We start from the raw sequence: 24869 nt of genomic DNA, 5'->3' as shown, positions 1-24869 counted from the left end.
AATTGTATATGTGTTGTAAATTGTATTATGTATTGTAAATTTTATTGTGTATTGCTGATCATTTTAACTGTGTATTGTTAATATTGTATATACCACTGCCACTGGGTGCTTGCCCACTTGCAGTGTAAATAAATACATACATAATAGAGGTTCTACTGTACCAGACTGAGAAAGATAATTGGGAATAATGCTCAAGAAGAGCGGTACTGGTAGTGAGAGTAGTTGTAAATATGGTGGTCATGAGTTACCATGTTGTAGTTGTTTGTTATTGTTATTTTAAGGTAAGGCACTACTGAAAATAGTCTAATTTTCACAAATTTTATCATTTTTTTTTATTTTCACGCTAAAAAAATGTATGATTTCATGTGTATTTTCGTGAATATTTTATGGCATAATATCAGTACATTAAATCTACAAATGAATTTGATGGAAGTTGTGTTAATGCACGAGTCATGTGTGACCAAAACTTTAAATTTAATTACCTCAAAAAAGAATTTCAGTTTTCAATGACAAGTACTCATTTTATTTCTCCGTGGTTAAAGCTAGAGTGATGAAACTTGGCATACTTATTCATTAATATCTCTTGTGAACTGTAGCATTTGATTGGCTCTATTCAGCATAGTTTTATTGCTAGAGAATTATACGTAAAGCAGTATTATTTTTTTTTTATTAAAGTTCGAACATTGAAGATGATATATATATATATATATATATATATATATATATATATATATTTTACAAATGAACAAATTAGAGTACCTAGGGCATTACTAATGCTCCATTACACAATATGTAGTTTTATCTTACTTATGGCTTTTAAGGCACCCGGAAGTTCGTTGCTGCCCTCACATAAGCCCGTAATCGTCCCTATCCTGAGCAAAATTAATCCAGTCTCTACAATCATATCCCACCTCCCTCAGATCCATTTTAATATTATCCTCCCATCTACGTCTTGGCTCCCCAAAGGTCTTTTTCCCTCTGGCCTTCCAACTAACACTCTGTACACATTTCTGGATTCGTCCATACGTGCTACATGCCCTGCCCATCTGAAACATCTGGATTGAATGTTCCTAATTATGATGAAGAATGGATAGAACAGAGAAAAATTCTCTCCAGGAACAGGACCAGAACCCAGGTTTTTAGCTCTATGTTCTGACACTTTATCCACTAAGCCACACCGAATTCCAGTTCCGATGCCAAATCGAATCTCCTCAGTTTAAGTTCTACCTCTCAGTTTTCCCTTTGGTGGCCTGACCTACCCTCACGTACTGTGTCCTAATTATGTCAAGTGAAGAATACAATGTGTACAGTTCTGCGTTGTATAACTTTCTCCATTCTCCTGTAACTTCATCCTTCTTAGCTTCAAATATTTTCCTAAACACCTCATTCTCAAACACCCTTAACCTCTGTTCCTCTCTGAAAGTGAGAGTCCAAGTTTCACTACCATACAGAACAACCGGTAATGTAACTGTTTTATAAATTCTAACTTTCAGCTTTTTGAGAGCAGACTAGATGACAAAAGCTTCTCAACCGAATAATAACAGGCTTTTCCCATATTTATTCTGTGTTTAATTTCCTCCAGGGTGTCATTTATATTTGTTACTGTTGCTCCAAGATATTTGAATTTTTCCACTTCTTCAAAGGATAAATTTCCAATTTCTGTATTTCCATTTCCATAATATTTTCATGTAGCATTATCTTTAAGGAAAAAATATATATATATATATATATATATATATATATATATATATATATATATATATATATATATATTTAGAAATAGGATTTTTGCTAAGAAAATTAAAACAAAACAAAGTAAGGTTATTTTTTAAGTGTTTTTAAGAAAAGATTGGAATTTACAATGTGTGATTATGATATTGATATGCATATTCAGTAAAACTTTCAACTCTCTAGCTCAAAAATGGTGGATTTTAGAAATGTCAGTAGCACATTGCCTTATTTACATTTAAGTTTGTAGTTCTATTGTTTGTGTAGTGGTGGTAGTTTGTTGTTTTAGTAGATGTAGTAATAGTTTTGTAGTTTTAGTTGCAGTAACAGTAGCAGTAGTAGCAATAATGTAAGTAGTAGTAATGATGGAGATGTGGAATGATGACAAAAAATAAATATTTTAGATCATGTCTTTAAGTCAGGCTTTCACTTTGAAGTTTTTATTCCTTTAACGTTTATCTCGTTAAATATTTAACATAGGTACCGAAAAATGCTTCAGTTAAAAATTATATAATTTAATAAGATGGATATTTCAGGTTATGTACATTCTTGGTTTTAAAAGAGTCTTCCTTAATTTGTAAAAGTATTATTGTAGTAGCATAATAAACGTCTCTATAAATTCATAATATGTGCAGTTTACAGTAATATACGAGTATTTCCGCTATTCCTGTATTACTTCTGTGCTTGATGTAAATAGTGAACATAAAAAATAATCTGTTGTGCCTTGCTTCGTAGAGCAAAAAGAAAAATAACAGTTGTTTTCTGATGAGTATTCAATTCAGAAATCAGAATTAAATAAACATTTTACAAACACACATGTTAAACTTCTGCTTTAATACAGTATTGTAAAATTTTTATGACATGATAATGATGGTTCTTTGCAAAGGACATTTAGTTAGCAGGTTACTATCTTATGTACTCATTAAAGTTATTCGGCAAATGTATGCACTTCATTAGTTGTTCGTAATATCTAAATTTGTTCTCGAGCTTCTAGTAGCTTTAAAACATAGCATCTACGATAACAAATGGTTTATAAACATTAAATAATATTACACTAATACCATCAGTAGAAAATAATCATACAAATATCTGTCCCAAATCACAGAGTATATGAAATCTAATAATGAGAGCCCGGATTTATATGCAAAATGCTTTATGTATATAGCATTATACAATTTAATGCTAAATTGATATTCTTCGAGAATTGTGTCAAATTTACTTGTGCTTCATTGTGCATATACTGTAAATATATATTTCGATGGAAAATATTTTGCATACCGGTACCGTACAATATTTTTTATTTATAAAAATGCATACTTTTGCGCATATTTTCTCTTTAAAATGTCCTAGATTTATAAGAACGCAGTATTTTGCTTTGGCTACTGGAAGAAATCCCTGTCATTAGTACTTCAACTTATGTTTACATAAATTTTACAGCAATATTTACATTTCGGTAAATTTTTGTGACATTTAAACCATTGCAAGAACATTTTCACGTATAAATTGAGTGACAGACACAGAAGTTTACTGAGGAAAATCTCAGAATGGCTTTTATTACATACTTCAATAGAAATGCTATAAGGAACACTCATTAGCATATCAGTTCACTTATAATGTTAGTAATTGTGCAGTAATTGAAAATTAATTAGGCATTTATTTTGCAAATTTTTGTGCATATTTGTGTTCATATTCAATATTTTATTCGTTTTGCGTACATATCTGGGCTCTACTGATTATTTTGAAAGAGGGGGAAGGGGCAAGAATTTAAAATACATTAACGTTTCTGTAATTATATAGCTCTGCTTATCATTACATATTTGTACATTGTAAAGAGAAATATCTATGTCTAGATTACAATCATTCATTTTCTCTGCTTGACAAGCTTATGCACCTATTTGTCTAAAAATTGCTAATATAAATCCATGCCTGAGAAAATTGTGCATGATGAAAATTGGTGCTTAAAACATAAAATGAATTGCACGATACCACTGTAGTTTTCATACTTCCTTCTCGTGTATATTTTAAGTAAAAACCCGAAATTCGTTTATATTGTTGATAGTAAACGCTAAAAGCTCTAGAGCTGTTGGATAAAACAGTTTAGCATTCTTGTAGAATTAGTAGTGTAACCTAAAAACATTTTCAGTTTTACTATTTTTTTTTTTTTTACTGTCAGTATATTGATTTTTAGTTGTTTCTAGAAATCACCATCTTGCACTTCAGTATTTCAGTGTGATGTCATGATCTTGTAGCAATACTATGCATCTTTTGATGTGCTTTAGGTTCATCTCTTCATTTGCATCACACAATACACAGGTGGATGTATGGGAAATTTCTGTCCTGTGCAGGTGGCTTGCCAGATAACCCTGACCTTTTACCAACCTGAACATAGCAAATTTACGTGGCCCTGGTGATTATCTCAGGGTTAGTCAATAAAATTACTCAGGTTTTTTTTTTTTTTTTTTTTTTTGCTCCATCCGAATTTTGATGTTTTTGGGCAGACCTGAATTTATTTTTGATTAATTATTTTATAGAATAAAATGGAATTCTGTTATTAGATGTTTGTAAGTTTCAATGCTCTTTTAGTCTACTGTTTCATTTCTCTTTATATCAGTGTGGGAAGGAATCTATTGTAAACTATTTTTTCTCTAGTTTAGTTATGTAATAGATCATTTTCTTACAGTCCTCAATTTTAGCACCTTCTGTGGATCATTAATGTTGAGGTGAGGGGTTTGGACTTTTTCCATTGCTGCTTGTCACAATCAAAATCGATCAGTTATATGTTATATTAAATTGAATTAAATTAGCTCACAAATTAAGTTACTACTTTACCTTATAGGTTTATCTAAATTTAAATAAATACATATGTAGTCTACTAGTCGTTAAAATTGAAGAATATTGCTGGAGAACCTTTTAAGTGTAGTGTAAATATTTGTAATTTAAATATATATTGTATTGATTAAGGCTGGTTGAGTGGAAGAGAAGGCCTTATGGCCTTAACTCTGCCAGCTAAAATAAAACATTATTATTATTATTATTATTATTATCAGTCATACAGAATAGCTGTACGTAACGATCCCAACAGTAGGTTTTTTCCTTTCTCTCCTTCCTTCCACCTGAAGACGAAGGGAGAACCACCCTTCTAAACGTTGTGTCTTAATTTTTTGATTGTGACAACCAGCAATGGAAAAAGTCCAAACCCCTCACCTAAACATTAATGATCCACCATTGCTTTCCAACCCCTCATTTAGATCACCTTTTGTGGACTGTTGTGAAATTATAGCTTGTATAGCTGTCCTTGATCCTGATGGTATAAAAATAAAAACATTTAATGTATTTATTTATGTCAACAAGAAAATAGTAAAACTGAAAACTTATCTGAAGTTAGGTTAGTCAAACATGTAGTGAATTTTAAATTCGTATTTTTATCAGACACATCGTGGTTCCATAAAATGGGATGAATAGGAACGAATTTTATCTTTATTATTTCTTCATGGCAAAGATTAAATGTTAATACTAAGAGTGTTTATGTTCTTATTCATGACGAGTGAACAAATGGACACTCTTATTATTATATTTACTCTTTGACACAAAGAAATAAAAAGTAGTAAAAATTTGTCCCTATTCACCCCATTTTATGGTACCGGTACTTAGTTCTCACTGAGGAATATTAAGTTCGACTAACAACAGTTGGAGATTCCTTTAATGAGTAAGAAGTAGTAAACGAACTTCGGGTTTTACAAATGACAACCAGAACAAGAGGTACAGTTCAATCAACAACTTATCATCTAAGATAATTTCCAAATCATTGATCCACATTATTACAGCGAAACTTGGTTATCTGGGAGTTGGTCAAAATATAACTGTAATCAATATACGCACTCCATACTATATAAATAAATAATATTTGGTCCCAGTATGCATGACATTACACATTGCTGTAGTATAACCTGATTTCTATATCAGAGCTTATGGACATGTATAATTCCTTGTGTAAATTAAGGCGTAAGGAAAATATAAACTGTTTCCATTTAGAAACTTCCTCTGATTTTTAGAACATTTATTTCAGTTCTTCAAAAACATTTTTACTGGGAAAACTAAGAAACAAATAGCGGTGAAAACATTTGCGTACCAGTACTTACCAGTACTAACAAAATAACTCTTTTCTGTCATTTGAATACTTCGAGAAAAACCAGTACTTCGTTCTGTAGAAATAGACTATGACTTGTGTCTGAGTTTTATTTCCGACCTGTATCACAGTTTGTCTTGTTGGGCCTCGAACACTTCGATCAAAATTCAAAATACAATATATTATTTTCACTGTCATCGTCGTCATGTTTCTACTGTCATAGATTATCCCCAAACAACTCATTGTTCTCAGTTCTCTCTCTTCTTAGCTGTTAGTCTGTTCTTTCTGACATGTGTTCCTGATACTCCTATCATAAGAAATTTTTTAGTCATTAAACAGATTTCATAATAATGTTTTTTTTATTTAATATCATATTTTTGAGATAATTTATTGAAAAAGATTTTGATCGCAATCTTTAAAATACATTTCAGAACCCTTGTTGTATATACATATTGTAATTCTAATTGTACTTGTGTTGTTTAAGTAAACGAGCATTCTTAATGTCTCTGGAAGTGTCGATGCCTAATTATATTTCTTGAATCACTAACTATCTTTCCTTTTATTTTTACATTTACTTCGTAAAATGTGTACCGGTATTCCAATTAAAATTTCATACCAGTATACCTTTGATTTAAAATAATATTTTCTCGTTATTTAAGGGTTCACAGACTCACATTACCAGTACATTTCCTTTCAGGTGTCTAAATGAGAAATTGGTATCTACAAAATACAGTAAATACACAGTGAGCCAAAAGAAACGGCACAAAATGTAAATGGTTATATTCCAGTAGCTAATGATTTCACTTGAAAATTTATTTCACAGTCCTTGTAGACCGAGAAAGTACTGTAATATTAAATTTTTTACCATTCACTAAACATTTTTTATTTTCTGTAAGGCCGTGCAAAATCGATCATTTATGCCGAACTAAGCATTATGGTCTTACGAGTTCAGCAGGCCAAGCCTTTTGTTGTGCTATCATCATTTGTTTTCTTCCATTTTGAGTTTTCATTTTGTGAATAATGGGTCGCTTAACGAACGAAGACAAGATTTTCATTAAACATTTGCACCAATATGACAATTTATCTTCCCATCAAATTGTTGTTGTTGTTTTCTAATGCCAGGCATTTGACAATAAAGTCATTTGACCTCTTGCACTCCAATATTTTTCAAAGATATTGTCATGGTCAGGCAATGAAGCACAGATTTTGAGGTGTTCCGAATCCATTTCTTGATTTGAGTTGCACAATGGGCAGTTAGGAGACTGATATATTCCAATTCTATGCAGATGCTTGGCCAAACAGTCATGGCCTATCCCATCAAATTGTAAGGAACTACACTCAGCGAGAATTGTCTGTTTCAAGTGTACAATGATTGAATAGCATGATACGGACATGATATCCCTTCTGGGAGATTATTGCGTGAAAGATCGCATTTCTCAGATTCTCTGATGGTTTCTGCTGGAGTTTCAAACGAGATCTTAATCCTATGGACTATTTTGTATGGAGTGAACTACAAAAAGCAGTTTACTACAAAACAAGAATTAGTAATATTGAACATTTAAGACATTGCCTTCTTGAATGTTGCGACCGGCTTGATCAAAGGCCAAAGACATATCCAGTGCTATTGGACAATGGAGAAGACACCTAGAAATAGCTGTTCAGGCAAATGGCGGCCACATAGAGCATCATTTTTAATTTTGATTATTTGAAAGATCATTAATTATTATTAATTTTACCAACATTCAGTTTCTGCATTTTGAAGTAATAAATTGTCTTCAAAAATCACATTTTTCGTATCATTATGTATTGATCTTCACAAGATTTTAATTGAGCCTCAAAAAACATAATAAAAAGTCGTGCTCATCTTTAAAGTCTACTCTTTCCAACAGTGTCATTATAAATTAATGTTACGTATTTCCGAAAATAGAGTATTTCTAATTTTGTGCTTTTTTTTTGGGCCCACTTTGTATATTATATTGGAAAATAAAAGATTTCGTGAAGTTAAGTGGGACAGTTAGGATAGTAAACTGTATTTCATATTGCATTTTATAACCAAGTTTTGCTGTATTGCAGAAATTACACATAGTTGAAATGTTTAAGCCACAGAATTCGTTTAAAATTCCCATTTACGCAATCCCTGATAAGGTGTTAAGAAATATTAAATATCTCTTTAGACCTTACTGCTAGAAATGACTGATGATGATTAGAGGAATGTGCATAACACATACACAGTAATGTACATATGTCCACTAGCACTCATTTACAAAATGAACAACACATTCTTCCTCGAGAAATATTTCTTCAGTCCTTAAATTCAAATTTACGATATATACATATAACAAAACATCTGCAATGGTGAAGCATGGTATGATGTCTGATTACTTCACGAAGTAGGAACATCACATCGCAGTGTAGATAACATTAAAGATTACCTATTGTTGTGTAAACTTATGGATTCATTTTTATATTCAATTTACTTAAATTATTTTTGTAACATTATTATTACAACATTTTCGGCAATTTTTTAAGATCTTATTCAAGAGAACATGCGATTTTTTCTTAAAACCCTAAAATATGCGTATTTACAAATCCTACATAGTGCAGGTCCAGTCGAAATATTTATTACCGGTACCCCATATGTATAATTAAGTAATGTTATAAATGTTATTTCATAATATCAATAGGTACACTATACAATCTATGAATTGAGGGGCCCAGTCAGGTAAGGAGTAAGCCACAATATTAAGATACCAGTATTTACATAAATTGGAATGCTCTGTCATCTGTGGTAATAAATAAGGAGCGGATTCCTATGTAATTAAATATTATTTTTGCGTGTGATAAAGCACAATTAACAAAGTTAAAAATTCCGAACATGAAGTTTCAAGTTTAAAGCCCGAATTTTATTTCACATAAAAACACATTTTCACAAAAAAAATTATGTAAATACATATTTTCAGGAAGTCTATTATAAACACATAAATCTTGGAGTTTTTTTTACAAGAACTTTTAAACATTTTAAAACTAAATCAATTATGTAACTCAGAAGTACATTATCTTTTTAAGAATTCTTGGTTGCTTTGTGTTTCTAAGCGCTGTGTGGTGTATCCGTGATCCATTTTTGTAATAGTATCGCCTCAAGTTCTGAGAACTGCTAGGCAGCATATCAGTGTTATTATTAGAGAATAAATTAACATGGACAAGGAGGAGAGATCTTGCAACACACAATTACGAATGTTTATTGTTGCTGAAGATGATTTCATTCAAGGCTTTGTTTGTAAAACACAACAGATAAGAGCTCGGGTATGAACATTATTTAATTTAAACAAATCTCTCGCTCATGTCCATCAAGTAAGGCAATACGTCTTGTTGTGATTCCCTGTTATCAGCCTCGTCAATCGATATCCTTCAAGATATACTGAAAGATGGTTATTTAAAAAACGATTTGGCTTTCCTATTAGCAAATCTAAGTTTTTGTGTGACACCATAAAAAAAACTCGAAACATCCAAAAACCTGTTGCCTGAAACAGAGAGGTGCGTGCCGTGAAAATTAAACTAGACTCGCTACCAGGTTCAGAAGTATAAGTACTAAGGGACAAATTCCAGAATGTGTTTGGGAAAAACAGTGGATATAAAAAAATGTGTAAAGTTGCTCAAGTATTGGAGGATGTGCCTGTAGGTGAAACTGACGGTGTATGTGTTTGTGACATTCCTCTCTTTAAATATGCACGTCTGACGTCCTGTGATGTGGAAAGATCGTTTTCACAGTATAAGTTGTTGTTCAGAGATAATCTGCATGCATTTGTGATGGAGAATTTGGGGATGACTTTGTTGTTCACTGCAATTCTCGGCCAACTACTAGCACTCAAGTGTGGTTGGTGAGTACCTAGTAACTTTTTTTTTCCAAGCTAAGTAAGGTATTTTTGTCATATTTAAAAAAAAAATATATTTTTTTATTTTTAGTAAATATTTTCGTACTTTTTAGCACATAAAAAATAAATATATTTTAATTTTTTAGCACATAAAAATCCGCTTCCTAGTAATAAATCCCAAATTTTACAGATGTAAATTTATACCACTGAAATAATATTTTTGTATAGTGTTTAGTCTGATGACATCAATTCTTCACATACCCGTAAAATAAAGAGACAATCTACATATCAGGATTTGTGGCTTGCTGCCTTCCCTGACTGGACCCCTCAATTTATTTCATAATTAGAGTTTTAGAGATTAAGAATAATATAGCATACTTCACCAATGCATCTACTCATCTCTTTAAAATGTAACATAATATGGAACTCACATATTTGTTGTGCTGATTTTGCCAGTGGAGTGTGATGTTGAAAATAAAAATTAATTTATATTTGCTAATATCACAATTATTCATTAATGTTAATTAAATTTATTTAAATATATTTATCTGATTCAAACTAAAAGTAAATTAAATGAAATTATTTGAAATAATTGTATCAAAATATAGGCATAATTTCGAAGATTTTAGTCCATGATGCACTATATATTATACTGTATACATGTTACAGTAAAAACCTGAAATTCGTTTGTAATAGCTATTATTAGTAAAAACTACAGGTTTTTATTATTGTTGGTCGAACTTAATATTCCCTAATAAGAACTGAAAAACAAAGGACTGCGTGGTAAAAACACGAATGTTAAGTTAATTCTCACTTCCTTTCTTAACATAAGATAGGTTAGATTTCCGTATGTTAGACTAGTTTAGTTTAGATTTAGTTAAGTTGATGTCCAAGACAACGATTCCTCACATATTTCTGTTAGTAAATTTAACACTTGCAATATCTTTTCTACCGTACAAATACTAAACGAATCCTTGTTCTGAATCATCAACTAAATGTAGGTAAGTAAGATACCGGTAGCAGTTAAATTTTAACTTTATTGATTTTACCAAATAGTCACATTGTTTCCAGTTATTTCTACTTTTGTTCAATAACAGTAGAAGGATTTACAGTTTTTATTAGTAATAACTTGTATAAAAGTGCTTTGGTTTTTACTGTAACATTATAATTTGTCATATCATTTACTATTTCATGAAAGATAACACTATACGTAGTTGTTTTCTTATTTCTTCAGACTAAGGGATAAAAGATTCACTTACTATGTTTTACTTGAAACTTGTGTAAATGTTTTGATTTTCTTTTGGATGTGGAAGATTTGAAGAGGATTAAATTGGTCGGTTTTGTGCTTCACACCATGGTGTAGTTTACCTGACTACTAGGTGAAGATGGTAGGTAGCATATCCAAGTGAGAAGGTTAGGCATGAAGGTTATTACTGTTTTGCAATATCTCACTGGACACGCCAAAGAGAAGAGGTCTGAAAGAAAGATAACATCATACTTGGAGAAGAATTTTGTCACAAAAATAAATATTTAAAATTTAACAGTTAATTTATTAATTTATGTTTACATTGCAGAATGCAGAATATAATATTAAATTCGTTTATTAAATCTATCTATTGATAATTCACTTTACTTTATTGTATATTTTATATACCGGTACTATATCCTTTAGAATAATACAAGTTCTGATGCGTATTTTCGGGGTAGAGGGCCGTGGTCTGTCGGTGTTACAACCAAACGTTTCATCCACTGCTCCGGTGGACATCAGTGGCGTGGTACACGTGTGCGGAGAGATCTGCTGTGTGTATCAGGAACTGGCATTGAGACTGGTAGCACGTCGATATTTAAGGTGTGGGGCTGTTGTTGCTTGTCGTTGCTGTTGCTGCGGTCCGCACCAGTGGCTTTGGTGTTCTGATCGTTTGTCGTAATGTGTAATGTCTAATTGTCGGAGAAAGGGTTTCTCCGCACACGTGTACCACGCCATTGAAGATGTCCACCGAAGCAGTGGACGAAACGTTTGGTTGTAATACTGACAGACCACGGCCCTCTAGCCCAGAAAATACGCATCATATCAGCGCCGGCCGTGAAAGCCTACATTCCAAGAATACAAGATCTGTCTGTTCAAAAATTTTGAGACGAAAGTTTTTGCAAGAATTGGCACTACATGTCAATCACAATACTTCAAGTACCAGTACCGGTACATAGTGCAACTCTTGTACTAGATTTGTAGATTAGTTCTAGAGGCAGATTGAGTTAGCTCTGAGCACATCAGTTCCAAGGCCCAGTGTACCTGTTCCTTAATATTTGATACCGTACCTAACACTATTAACTAACCCCTGCAGTGGCTGAGTGGTTAGACCTTCGTTAAAAAAAATGTTATGGTTTATTTAACAACGCTCGCAACTGCAGAGGTTATATCAGCGTCACTGGATGTGCCGGAATTTTGTCCCACAGGAGTTCTTTTACATGCCAGTAAATCTACTGACATGAGCCTGTCGCATTCAAGCACACTTAAATGCCATCGACCTGGCCCGGGATCAAACCTGCAACCTTGGGCATAGAAGGCCAGCGCTATACCAACTCGCCAACCAGGTCGACTATAGACCTTCGTCCTGTGACACAGGAGGTCCAGGTTCGAATTACAGTCTGACCATAGTGACCATAGTGACATTTGTGACATTGTCACACTTGAAATTTTTCTCGGAGTTTTCCAGTTTCCTCATGTTAGGCACTTGCATGATTCCATCCGATATCCATTCCGTCATCATTCCATAGCATTTCCTGAACTCCAATGCACAGATGGTGAAATTGCCTGCTCGAAACCTGGATATGCAGCGAACCTTAGTGTAGTCTGCCAGTGTGGGTTGGGAATATGCCTAGTTGGAGGGTTAGTGCAATTTAACGTCTAAGTTCCCTTCTTAGTTCTTTAAGAATCTTGTAGAAGTATTCAGAAACTTAATGATGTGGCTGGGTACAGAACAGTAAAAACAAATTGCAGCACTGTATGAATATATTGGGGTTTTACGATTTTTGTCTCAAAATTTTTTTTTTTAGATAGATCTTGTATTTAACTGAAAGACAGGCCTAAAAAAAGATTATGAGTACGAAGGCCATTTTTAATAAATTCTTATGTCTCTATATGTGCATTTGAGAGACTTTTAACTTAAAATACATTTTTATTTCTTACTGATATATAATATTTTTTATGAACAAAAGCTTCATGAACATTTTGAAAAGTTAATTTCTAATCATTTTACTCACTCACTCTTCATTCGAAACTTAAGATTTTCTTACCTTAAATTTTAGGATATTTAATGGTAGTGTTATGTATGATTTGATTTACTGTTACTTTCGTGGTGAAAATGCATTATAAATACATAAATGCAAGAAAGAAAATATTTATGGTTTTTGCAGAATTATGTAATATTCTCTTTCACTAGGTATTTCTATCAGTTGTTTTACACAACAATTATGAGCTATTTATTGCTTAAATTTACTTAAGTTAAAAATCAAATTTTGGACCTCTGATCTTAGTATGCTATTCAACTACATATAATACTAATTTATTGAGAAGGATTATTCTTGAATCTAGAGTTTAGAATTTATATTTAAGTCAGAAATGCCTATTTGTCCTGACTCAAAAGTCCTCATTAACGCCATACTCTCATTTTTAGTTAAATTATTTTATTTTATTCTATTTTACCTGATCTATAAACATGAAAAATGTTTACGTCAACTTCAATATAAGCTACTATCAGCTGACACATGAACCTTGCTATAATTAATTATAATCTATTACCGGTAGGTATGCTATAAGAGAATTTCTCGAAAATCATCTCTGTGTCGATTATTTCCCTTTGCACTGGGATATTTTAATGAACAGTAAACGTAAGTATAAAAGTATAAGTAATTATTTAGTTGTGTACTTATTTTTATTTATGTTCACTTCTCTGGAAAATATTCACCAATGTGAGCACACTTCTGTGAACAATAATGAATTTACTGAAGTCACATAAGAAGTCCAGAAGAATGCGTTTATTACTCACTTACGTCTTGAAATTACCTACAGTCCACACTTGACACCATGTGGCTGTGCCTTTTCCCAGAAATGAACGAATACCTATACGTCCATTTTAATAACACAAAATGGTGGAAAAGAGAATCAGGTCTTTATTGACAAATCAAAATTATAATTTCTTTCGTGACAGTTATTAGAAATGTGTTTGTTGTTGACAGAAATGTGTGAAGATGTGAACTTAAATAAAAAGAGTAGAGTTTAAGAATTAGTTTCTTGTTTATTTATTAAAATAACCTAATTCAAACAAATCTTATCAATATAAAAGTATTACACTTTAGTTTATCTTCGTATTGCCACAAAAATTTTACCATTGTGCTTATAGTTTAACGAGAATTATTAATTCAGTGTATGTCGTAAGGGTTTTGAATCCTGTCTCTTGTAAAACTTAATCTTTCAGACTTTTCTAGATGTTATCAAACTGACATCATGTATATGCATAATCTAATGTGAACTACATATTGTCTAATATCATTACCTGTTCACTATCACAAATCAAGCATTCACTTACACATGCAGCTACAGTTTACTTACAGCCCTGTCAAACCTGAAACTAATCTACACTGGTAAGCAATATTTGGTGTTCGCAGCAAGTGCAAGTTTGTACGACATATCAGATGCCCACCCACATATTGCTTGTGATTTGCTGCTGTGCTATGTGCTGCTAATTTGAAGTATTTAATAAAATTATTGTGGTAACAGGCATTGGAATATAGATATGTAAAGCTATACAGGGACATCATTTTATTTTTACTAACATTTTTAATATTGCCTATACCTCTGGATCAATGCCGTTTGCTACCCCTTCCACGACTGGAGTTCGATGATACTGGCGTAATATATAAACAAATCACTTTACTAGGTATAGGAGGGAAGAAAAGTAGTTCATCCATTTACGTAAACGAGGAAATATTGCGCTTTTGAGTTTGATCATTTTCATTAGGTTTTTGTTTAATCAAAATACAGTACTGTATTAACAATGAGTGTTTTTACTCACGAACTGAGCTGTCCATGTGGACGTATTCATTATGCAGTGTATAATTATACTATAGAGAATGAAGTTAAATTGAAAAATAATCATAATAAGGATATTAAAACACTTTTTTTTTAATGGTGGCCGTTCATTTCGATACAGGCTTCAGTTCTTTTGTGTATATTATCGCACTATAGACTATTGTACCTAATTCCAATTACCAGTTTCTTTCTTCGTATTAGTAACTCATGTTGAAATAATTCTGTACAACTCTACAAAAGAGTACCTTACGTATTGTAAATTCAATCTTCACTTCTGCCCGATCCGAAAAGACATACTCAGACATACTATCTACTCTCCGTCCAAGTGGTTATGTCGTAGGGTTGTAGAAAGGGAGGAAATCACGTGACACTGAATTACTTAACGAGGCCCTTTTATTTAAGTTATTTTAAACAGTTGTGTAACATTAAATAGACGTCAAATTCCTAACAGAAATTAATGTTCTCAGAAAAGAGCTAAAACAGCCCAGCCACTAGCTGGCGAATAAAAGCTGGTGGGGGAAACCGGGATACGACGTAGGCAAATGGACGACAGTACCTGTGCGAAAATGATTCAATATTGAAAGCTCTTTCGTCACTGGAAAACGCGAACATATTTTTAGAACGTACTGTTTACTATGACTGTATATGTGTAGAGGATGGTTGAACTTCATTAGTAGAAGGGGTGAGAGTGAAGTACATTCAAAAACTCAGGTACAATAAAAATTGAAGTAAAAATAAAATGATGTCCCTGTATTAGTTGTATAGACTGATAATATTACATACGTAAGGTATGGAAAAATTATGACCTCAGAATATCTGCAAGAAAGATTGAAGTTTAGCATATATAGGCATAAAAATCTTATCATCAGCAATAGACATCATTATAGAAGTTGTTCATTTTAAAAGTCTAGGATGTGATATTAGTTATAAAAATGACGTCATCCCAGAAAAATTACCTCATTGTTATCATACAAGGTGTTCCAAATGTAACCATAATTGATATTGAAATTGATTGTGGGAATTTCGGACAAAGCTCAGACATATCAAACTTTGTATTTAGAAAGGATTTTATTTTATCGAAACAAAATTTTTTGCTACTATTTTTTGTGCGAGTAATGATGTAGGTACTACAGAGCACAGATGACGAAAAAAGGGGGTGGTGGTGGTGGTGATGATGATGACAGATTGTTTCGAGTGGAGTAGCTATATTGAAGATGTGCTATATTTAACTTAACCATTGCACATGTTCAATACAGAGAAGGAATTCTTTAATTGGGAAATCCTGTGTAGAAATGACAGAAAAACAAACATTTTGATTTTCGTATTTCACGTATTTGCAACATAATATTGTTTTGAAAAAGAAAAACATTTCTTTTTTTTTTATTAATGTAGGGCAGTAAATTGCGAACAACATTATATTGAGAGAGGTACAGTAGAATTTCTCGTATCCAGCAACTGTGGGACAAAGCCAGTGCCGGATAATTGGAAAATACGTTTATAGGTTATGTAAAGACATACTGTACTGCACAAACTTTTTTTCCATGTTGAAATTTAGTAATTTTCATATAGATATTTAAAAATAAAGTTTTGAAATATGTATAATGTTTATTTTTAGTACTGAATACGGTAATGTACATTCATTAGTTCATAATTATTGTAATACATAATAGTGTAAAAAATACTAAACGTTTTCGTAACTTTATGACAATTTTAAATAGCAACCATGTGACGTGAAGAGCAGTGTAGCCAACATCGCATCTATGAAGATGAAATAGCGGTTGATGATTTGAACCTCTTTAACATATCTCTGATGTCTTCTTGTTTATATATTATACTATCTACCACTCGAATGAAACTTTTGCGCGGTGTAGGAACAGAGAATTTTACACTTTCCTATTTAGACTCGTCCGACACCCCTTCGAGATGGGCGAGTTCAAGTGGTAAATTTAAAGATATCGTCTCTGCGCATTGTTTGCAAGGCCTAAGTGACAGCTTGCTGATGCTACTCGATCTACTCCAGGGACATAATGGGGTTTTCTGTCTATGTTTTCACATGTGAACAATGTAAAGAGTAAAAATATGCGACATGTGCAATTCACGAAAACCACTCACATTTTCGTCCGACTCTTTCCTTTTGCATGAATGGCCTTTTTTTTTTTTTTTTTTCGCCTAGCCAAAAGTGCAGTTATTTTGGTATTGCCGGTTATTTGGGTGGCGGATACGAGGGATTTTACTGTACCAGTACTTTACCCATGTCTCATACTGGAGTTTTCTGGCGAACTAAAGATCTTCAAGCCTAAATTAGAGCCTCTGCACCAAATTTCTCTCTCTCACGTCCTAGTAATACCTTAGTTGCATATTGGATGGTGTTTAAGGCAGTGAGCTTACCGTATGTCCCTCTGCCCCTGTCGGCAAATAAGTGTAACTAAATTCCTTGTAGGTGCTGAAACCTCCTTCAAGGAGTACTTATGTTCTGGCATCGGAATGATGGGATACATACAAACATTATATGAGACATAGTTAAGAGAAAGTCTGGAAAGGTGTCACATATTTTTCAAGAATATATGTAATCAGTGATACTGTGGAATCAATAAGAAGTTTGTTGTTATATTACTTTCATGAATTCTTCATTTTTTTTTATATCCTACACTTTTAACATTAGGCTTTGGACAATGAAGCACAAGACTTCGAAACTAGTAAAGCAAGGTAAATCCTGAATATTAACATGGTAAAGAAGTTGGAAATTGAGTCAGTTTTATAAATTGTCTGTAAAATCAGGAGCAACATACATCTGATTTAAATTGTAATACAATTTTGTGCCGTATGGTAGCCATTATTTGTAAATTTCAACCAAATTTATTGAAACCTATTAAGAAATTATGTGGAATAAAATCAAATATATCGTCGTTTCCCCTATTATATATTGTTGTTTCTAAGAATTAAGATTAATTTTTAACATATTGTGTGCGTTATTAAGTGAATTTTTTGCCAACATTTTCCAAAATGAAAGAATTCTTCAACTAGAAGTGTGGAAATTACTAAGATTGATAAATTTTATTGTTGTATTCCATCATTTTGAAATGTCTTTGTCTTTTGCTTCCACCCCTGTACCAGATATACATTCTGGTGTGTCTTTCTTCAAATACAGTTGAAAATATAACTAAAAATATGGTTTTTTTTTTTTTTTTTTTTTTTTTTTTTTCAAGTGGATAAATACTGGTAGTGTATCTTCAGAAATTCATATGCAATGTTCTGCAAATAAATATTCTGGGGATATGCATCTTAGGCCTACATAACGTTCTGTTTGTTAGATGAAAATTAGTGTAAAATGTACAGCCTATATTTAATGCAAAATAGTTTCTACATTCATCCTAAAATCAATATTATTCATATAAATTATTTAATGTGTAATTACAATGACGTATTAATTTGTGTCACTTTCACAGTATGAATCCAAGTAAGTAACATGACATCATCGAATTTAATATTTTACTAATATTAGATTTTCGGTTTAACTGCCCACCATTTTATAACGGAACCAAGAAAAGAAAAACAGATCAAGAATTAAAAGAAGCCAAAAACGAAATACGAATGAACTGATACCTTAATGTAAGTCTAAATGTTACATGTTCGTGAAAATGTTTATATTTCGATCATTTATATAGATCCAACTTTAATCATGAGATTCACCTTGTTATTAAAGTGTGGAAGATTTACGAGAAACTGTGATATGGGAATGGCATAAGATTGGGAAGCATTTCAAACTTGACAGGCTCTTTTGTCCTGTAACGTCTATATAAACACAACCAGCTGAGTCTATAATCCAGCTAACTCTTCCAGTTCAGAAAAATTAGTTAATTCTGAGTCACAGTATATGATCATGGAACGATACATTCATCTTTTCACTTTTTATATTTTACACGTATTTACAGTAATAAAATTTATATAGTACCGTCATTTGTTTTTCTTATTTATCACTTAGACGCTTCTGGAAACTATGGATAATTGGCAATTACGGATACTCACTATTTTGTCCATTGAATCGAGGGTCGATTGTAGTTTTTAAAGCTATTAGTTGTTGATCAGTTGAACTGAATTAAAAGGCTTCTTTAGCCATACACAATACCGATGATCTTCTTGAGCCATACACATGATGATCTGAATCATAAATTTAAATAATATCTTAATTGATTAAATGACGACAATTTAAAATAATTATTTCATTTGAGTAATAAAATATCATGGTAATATTTATATTATTACGTATGAGTTTTTACAGTGTCACAGTTATGGAATTTTCTTAGTTGTTAAAGAAAGAAAAAAAAAGAGTTTCTTCTGTATAGTATTAAACTGTAATGTGAAAAACTAATACTTTAAAGAAATAATTATTAAAAGCGTCCTGTTAAAATTTCTCAATGAACCGAGAAATAAATTCTGGTGTGCATCACAAGGGTATATAGAATTATTTACACATAAAACACGCAAGATGAGAACAGCACAAAACAAAAATGTGTTTCCATGGTCCTTACACTTGACTTGAGAATAGATGTTGTTTAGTGATTTTTATAAACATTGTACTTGTTTACAGGGATATCGTAATCTTCATAGAAGAACTACAATGAGAGAAATGATAGGTGATGTGCATAACAGTTGTGAGTGATTGGATGCACTCCGGAAGTTATCATGCACATTTACTAACATGTTATCTAGTATAAAAAAATTTCAAATGGAAGTGAGATATAAAACCATTGAAGCAGTGATGAATATTAGAAAAAGTAAGAAGCAACTTGTATGACAGATGTATCACCTTCTTGTCTATCGGTTCCCCATTCTCGTTGAGCACTCTGTCACAGCCGTGTCGTTCGATTGTAGCAGCTAAACAAACAAATTTGAAGAATCAGTCTCAAAAAGACATATTTGTGTTATTTTGCAATGCATAGAGCTCGGATTTATATGCAAATGCAAGCGTTTGTGATGTAAACATACCATGTCCCTTAAAAATTATTCCTTGGTCGTTGATTTTACATGAATTTAATTGGGTGCATACAGGACTGCCGAGAAGGGGGGGCAAAGGGGGCGAGTGCATATGGGCCCTTGAGCAATAAGGGCCCGTCAGATTAAGTGAGTCTGATTACTTTTTAATACCATGAATAATTATTCGTAGATACGTACGGGTACTATAAAATTTTGTAAGAATATTTGTTACATAAATTTGACATATTAATACAAATTACCACTTCATATATAAATATTTGACTTTTATATAATAGAATATCGGTTTCCTGCATTAACGTTCACCGACACGACAATTGAGGGCCCTGAAATTTGCCTGATCAATCTTCCCGTCACGTGTACCGAACACGATCAATTATTTATTGGCTTGTCCTTTTTAACCACCAACTACTGGCCCACCACAATATGCTAATGGACTATCTCAAACCAAAGTCGTAGGATACGTTTCCTTTTTAGTACATTGTATGTTTCGTCTCAAAATTTTCGTTGTTGTTTGTCTAGTAAATTCTGTTTATTAGTATTACTGGTTATAGTTTAACTGCACAACGGACAAGTACAGGCATAAGTCGGAAGCTGAGAAGCACAAGGAGAGATAGAAAAAATTGGAAGATATTAAAGGGTGCTAAATTGCGTGAAAAATATTATGGAGATATTAACAATGAGATCAGTGATGAGCCGACAAATTTAAAATTAATTCATGCCCTAATTTAGGGCCAACCCCTCTGAAACCTATGAATCTCCTAAATAGTCTGAGGGAATTAAAACTGGACAGTTTATTTCCAAATATTTGCATAGCCTTAGAATATTCTATACAATTCCTATGACAGTTGCTGATGCTGAAAGATCCTTCAGCAAAATGAAGGAAATAAAAAATTTATTCAGATAAACAATGTGTCAAGAACGAGTAACTGGCCTCCTTAAGTAGTCTGGACCGAGATCTTGCTTGGTCTTAAATTTTGATGATATAATTGATGATTTTGCATCAGTGAAGTCAAGGAGAGTTGTTTGTTGATGTCGGACTGCAAGTTAGAAATTACAGGTGTTTAGGAATAATGTTTTATGAACATAATATATTGTGCTAATGTGAAATTTTGCTAAAAGTTTTCAATGTAATAAAAGTGTGTATTTTTAAGTTCGTATCTGTGTATGGGGTTATCTCATTTATTTTACAAATAATAATTATTATGGTTAGGATAACTGGTAGCTTGTAATTGTTACTTTTTTCAATGGGGGTCCGAGTACAGTATTGCATAGGGGCCCATAAATTCTGTCGGCGGCCCTGGGTGCATACATTAAATACGTATGAAAATGGGGGAAAAAAATTGCATACCGATGCTTATTCTTCTCTTCGAGTAAGCAAGTGCATATTTTTCATTTAATGCTCATATTTATTAACCAAGTAGATTTTGTTTCATTGTAATAGTTACTGGAGGAAAAAATGCTTAATGTAAATTTGCCGAATACTGTTGCACCAGTGGCGGCTCCTGCATATTTCTTAAGAGGAGGAAAGAAGGTAACAGGACGAAATGACACCTTCTTGAATGAAACATGCTACAAATTAGCCAACATGCACACATGTAAGACCAGGTAGTGTTGGGGTTGGCCTTCACTTCTGTATAGCAGTAATCTGTTCTTGTAAACTGAGTTTCCTACATTTTCCGAAATATATCATGTTTTCACTTCCATTCATTGTTGAATAATTGCACAAATTAACAATTACAAGGAAATTCACCTCGCAGCATTTTTCGAGCACACTACAGCATCACACGTGTTGGAAGAGACTATAGCTACTAACACATAATCGGAACCGCGGAAATGGGAATGGGAAATAATCTGAGGAAAGCGAGAACACTGCACCCACCCACGTGGTCTGTGTTGTCACATGTACATTTTACAAGTTCAGTATCACATGCTTTTCTGAAGAATGTCAGTTCTTGTAAGTCATACTACCATTATTGTTCAAAGTTGCCGGTGGCCAATTAATTTTTTATGTTAAAAAATAATGTAGTTTTGAGTACTACTTTCAATTTCAAATATATTTGTACAAAACTGACAACTTGGCTGTTGCCCTGTCTAGTAGACAATGAATGGAAGTGAATTTCAGGGGCCAAAAAGATCTACGATACTAACGTAGAACTACTTCATCTTTGTTTTATATAAACCCGACTTTAACTTTCAAATATCCTTGAAAGTTTCAAACCATGAATAGTAGCTTATATAAAGTGCAATGAATAATATTTTTGATTTATAATTAAAAAAAAAAGTTTATATGGTGTCTTTCATAGCGTTGTGTTGAAACTGTTTTATTGTGCCTCCTCCTAGATGTGTTATAGTCTGGTTGAATGCAAGATCGTTAGATGGCAGCGGTAGCGAGCTTGCTGCACGACCAGTCAGTTTCTATTTCCCGCCCATGCGCTGATTCAGAGGAGAATCTCCTCCCTCTCTGTTCATTTACTCGCTTTAAAACTCTGCTTCTTTCTCTGGCCGCTAGCGCACTGTTGTCTATGTGTGTTAACTGCAGTAAAGGAGGAATGGATTGACTTTCCCCACACAAACAATCTCGCATCTTTCTCACAGTATTCTAGCAGCACGTGAGCGCGCATCATTTAAAACTCGATCAACCGAGGTTTTCTTATAGCTATGAACTTAAAAATTGTCGAATCTTCCTTGAATTTCAAGGCATATATTTTATTTGCTATTTACTTTCAAAAGAAGAAAAATGTGAGGAGGACGTTCCTCCCTTCCCTCCCCTGAGGAACCGCCACTGTGTTGCACTCTTTTCTATTACTGGTAGGGTTTCCACCTCTCAGGGTTTGACCCCAAGTCTGCAGATTTTGATATATCTCAGGGCTTCGGGTTCGACTACAATTTCTACGGATAAACTTGAATTGTTTAGAAACTTGGAACAAAGTAAATATGTTCAATTTCATTCAACGAAACTATTAAAGCTAAGAACTCTTGTCGAATAAATGTAGATGAAGATAGACTTTATGATGAAGTTTCTCTTTTAATGAAGGATGAAGTTTCGAGTCAATTTGATACTAGGCCCAATTGTTTCAATGATCTGTCTTTAGATCAAGGTAAGTGAAAATATTTCAAAACTCCAATTTTCCCCAACTTCTTAAATTGGTGTCAAAGATAATGTCTGCACCAGTCAGCAAAGCTTTCGTTGAGCGCGTATTTCCCCTCATGTCCAATCTGTGGACTGACGAGCGCAATACATTAAGGGGTAAAATTTTTGGAAATATTCAACATTTTTTTCCTCCATTACTGTATCTTGTACAATAATGAAAATTGGTGTGTGTAAAACACTGTCCTTCTGCTATATGGAAAAAAAAAAAAAAAAATTTACGATTAAAAAAATTATTTATATATATTTTTTTTTACAAATTCAAAATGGTTGCAGTTCACTGTGCAGTGATGAAGCGTTTCCCTCATAATTCATAAACTTGTTAACTTTTTCATGTTCTCTCTCTTTTATTTTATTACTGAAACTCATGTATACAATATCATATTCTTTCAACTACATTCCTTAATAAATAATATATTTTTTTATTTTGTGTTAGAAGAAAGTACTGATACTTGACCATTTTTTAAATGAATTTATTTTTTTATCAGACAAGCTATCAAAGTTAGAGAAGTGATCTTGCACCATATTGTAGATATAACATTCATAAATACACACAAAAAATTTCATCACAGAATGGTGGATAGTTTTTGAGTTATGTGGGAAATGCTTCATCACTACACAGTGAAATTAATTTTGAAAAAAAAAAAAAATAATGTAAATATATTTTTTTAAATCGTAAAAATATTTTTTCATATAGCAGAAGGACATTGTTTTACACATACTAATTTTCATTATTGTACAAGATACAGTAATGGAGGAAAAAAATGTTGAATATTTCCAAAATTTTACTGCTGTAAACTGTACCTAACTCCTTAAATGTAAAATTAGTTAAGACATAATTATGCCTTAAATTGAATTTCAAGATGACATCAGCAATTTTCAGAATATCTAGCCAGAATATCTACATATCGGTACTAAAATGTTGTAAAAGTAATCAGAAACATAGCTTTAAGTTTAAGAGACACTAGACAATTTATGTTTACTATTCAACATTGGCCCATATAATTGTTAAACTTTATTTCCATGTTTATAACATAACCGTTACTATAGAATTTGTACACAATACATTTCAATTACCTTAATTTTGCAATAGTAGCTAAATACAAATATATTGAGATTTGAGAATAATGAAAGCTATATTATTTTTCTCATGATTAAGCTTAACTGAAAGGTTGTCACTGTAGTTACCAGTACGGTACATCTTCTGACATAGAACTAACATTAGATCTAACGACAGGCACAGTATTTTCAACGAATGACTTTGGTAACGTACTGCAATAGCAAAGAATGAGGTGAATTCATTGGGGAATGGTTTCTGTTATATTGTAATCATCTTAATTAGAGTTTCATTAATTCAGAACTTGTTTTTGCTTACATATCCGAGCTCAGGTGTAATTGTGCATTGAATATACTAACACATGAAACTTAAATATGGATACTCTGTGGAACTAATTTTTAATCATAGACTCCGACTCCAGCAGGGCAACGAGGATTGTTGCCCCAAGCTCGTTTGAGTACCGGAAGCAAGCAAATCCTTTTGCCCTGGACGTATTTTTTTTAAACAGTGTCTGAACATGTTATGTGAAATACATAATTTAGCTTATAACAGTTAATCAATTATAAAATAATAATAATACCGTAAAGTGGGGTGACTTTGAATGCCGAGGTGACTTTGAACAGTAATTTAGCGCCTTTCTAAATTAAATGCTGTACCCTATTGCGATAAAACTGAACTAGTTTATTGACAACTTAAACAGTTTTATCGCAATTGGGTACAGCATTTAATTTAGAAAGGCGCTAAATTACTGTTCAAAGTCACCTTGGCGTTCAAAGTCACCCCACTTTACGGTAATAATAATAATAATAATAATAATAATAATAATAATAATAATAATAATAAAAATAATGCTT

The 24869-nt window shown here is 32.4% G+C and overlaps 1 protein-coding gene across 3 annotated transcripts in view; it reads right to left on the bottom strand.

The window, feature by feature from the left end:
* Positions 1 to 2146: 2146 nt before the first annotated feature.
* Positions 2147 to 24869, bottom strand: part of LOC138706686 (uncharacterized) — a 72959-nt gene continuing 50236 nt past the window's right edge. The window contains exons 8-10 of one of the 3 annotated variants that reach the window (XR_011334048.1): positions 19623 to 19690; positions 18842 to 18973; positions 2147 to 11201 (exon numbers count right to left, since the gene is read on the bottom strand). Coding sequence is in view for 1 of the 3 variants with exons in the window: in XM_069836261.1 (XP_069692362.1) it covers positions 19663 to 19690 (28 nt within the window). In the remaining 2 variants the exon portion in view is untranslated. Of the gene's footprint in view, positions 11202 to 15620; positions 15632 to 18841; positions 18974 to 19622; positions 19691 to 24869 lie in introns of those variants that run through there. The other 2 variants (XR_011334049.1, XM_069836261.1) reach the window with 2 other exon arrangements.

Source organism: Periplaneta americana, chromosome 9, assembly GCF_040183065.1.
Source record: "Periplaneta americana isolate PAMFEO1 chromosome 9, P.americana_PAMFEO1_priV1, whole genome shotgun sequence".
In the NCBI taxonomy this organism is placed as follows: Eukaryota; Metazoa; Arthropoda; class Insecta; order Blattodea; family Blattidae; genus Periplaneta; species Periplaneta americana.
This window is presented reverse-complemented; position numbering and strand designations above follow the sequence as displayed.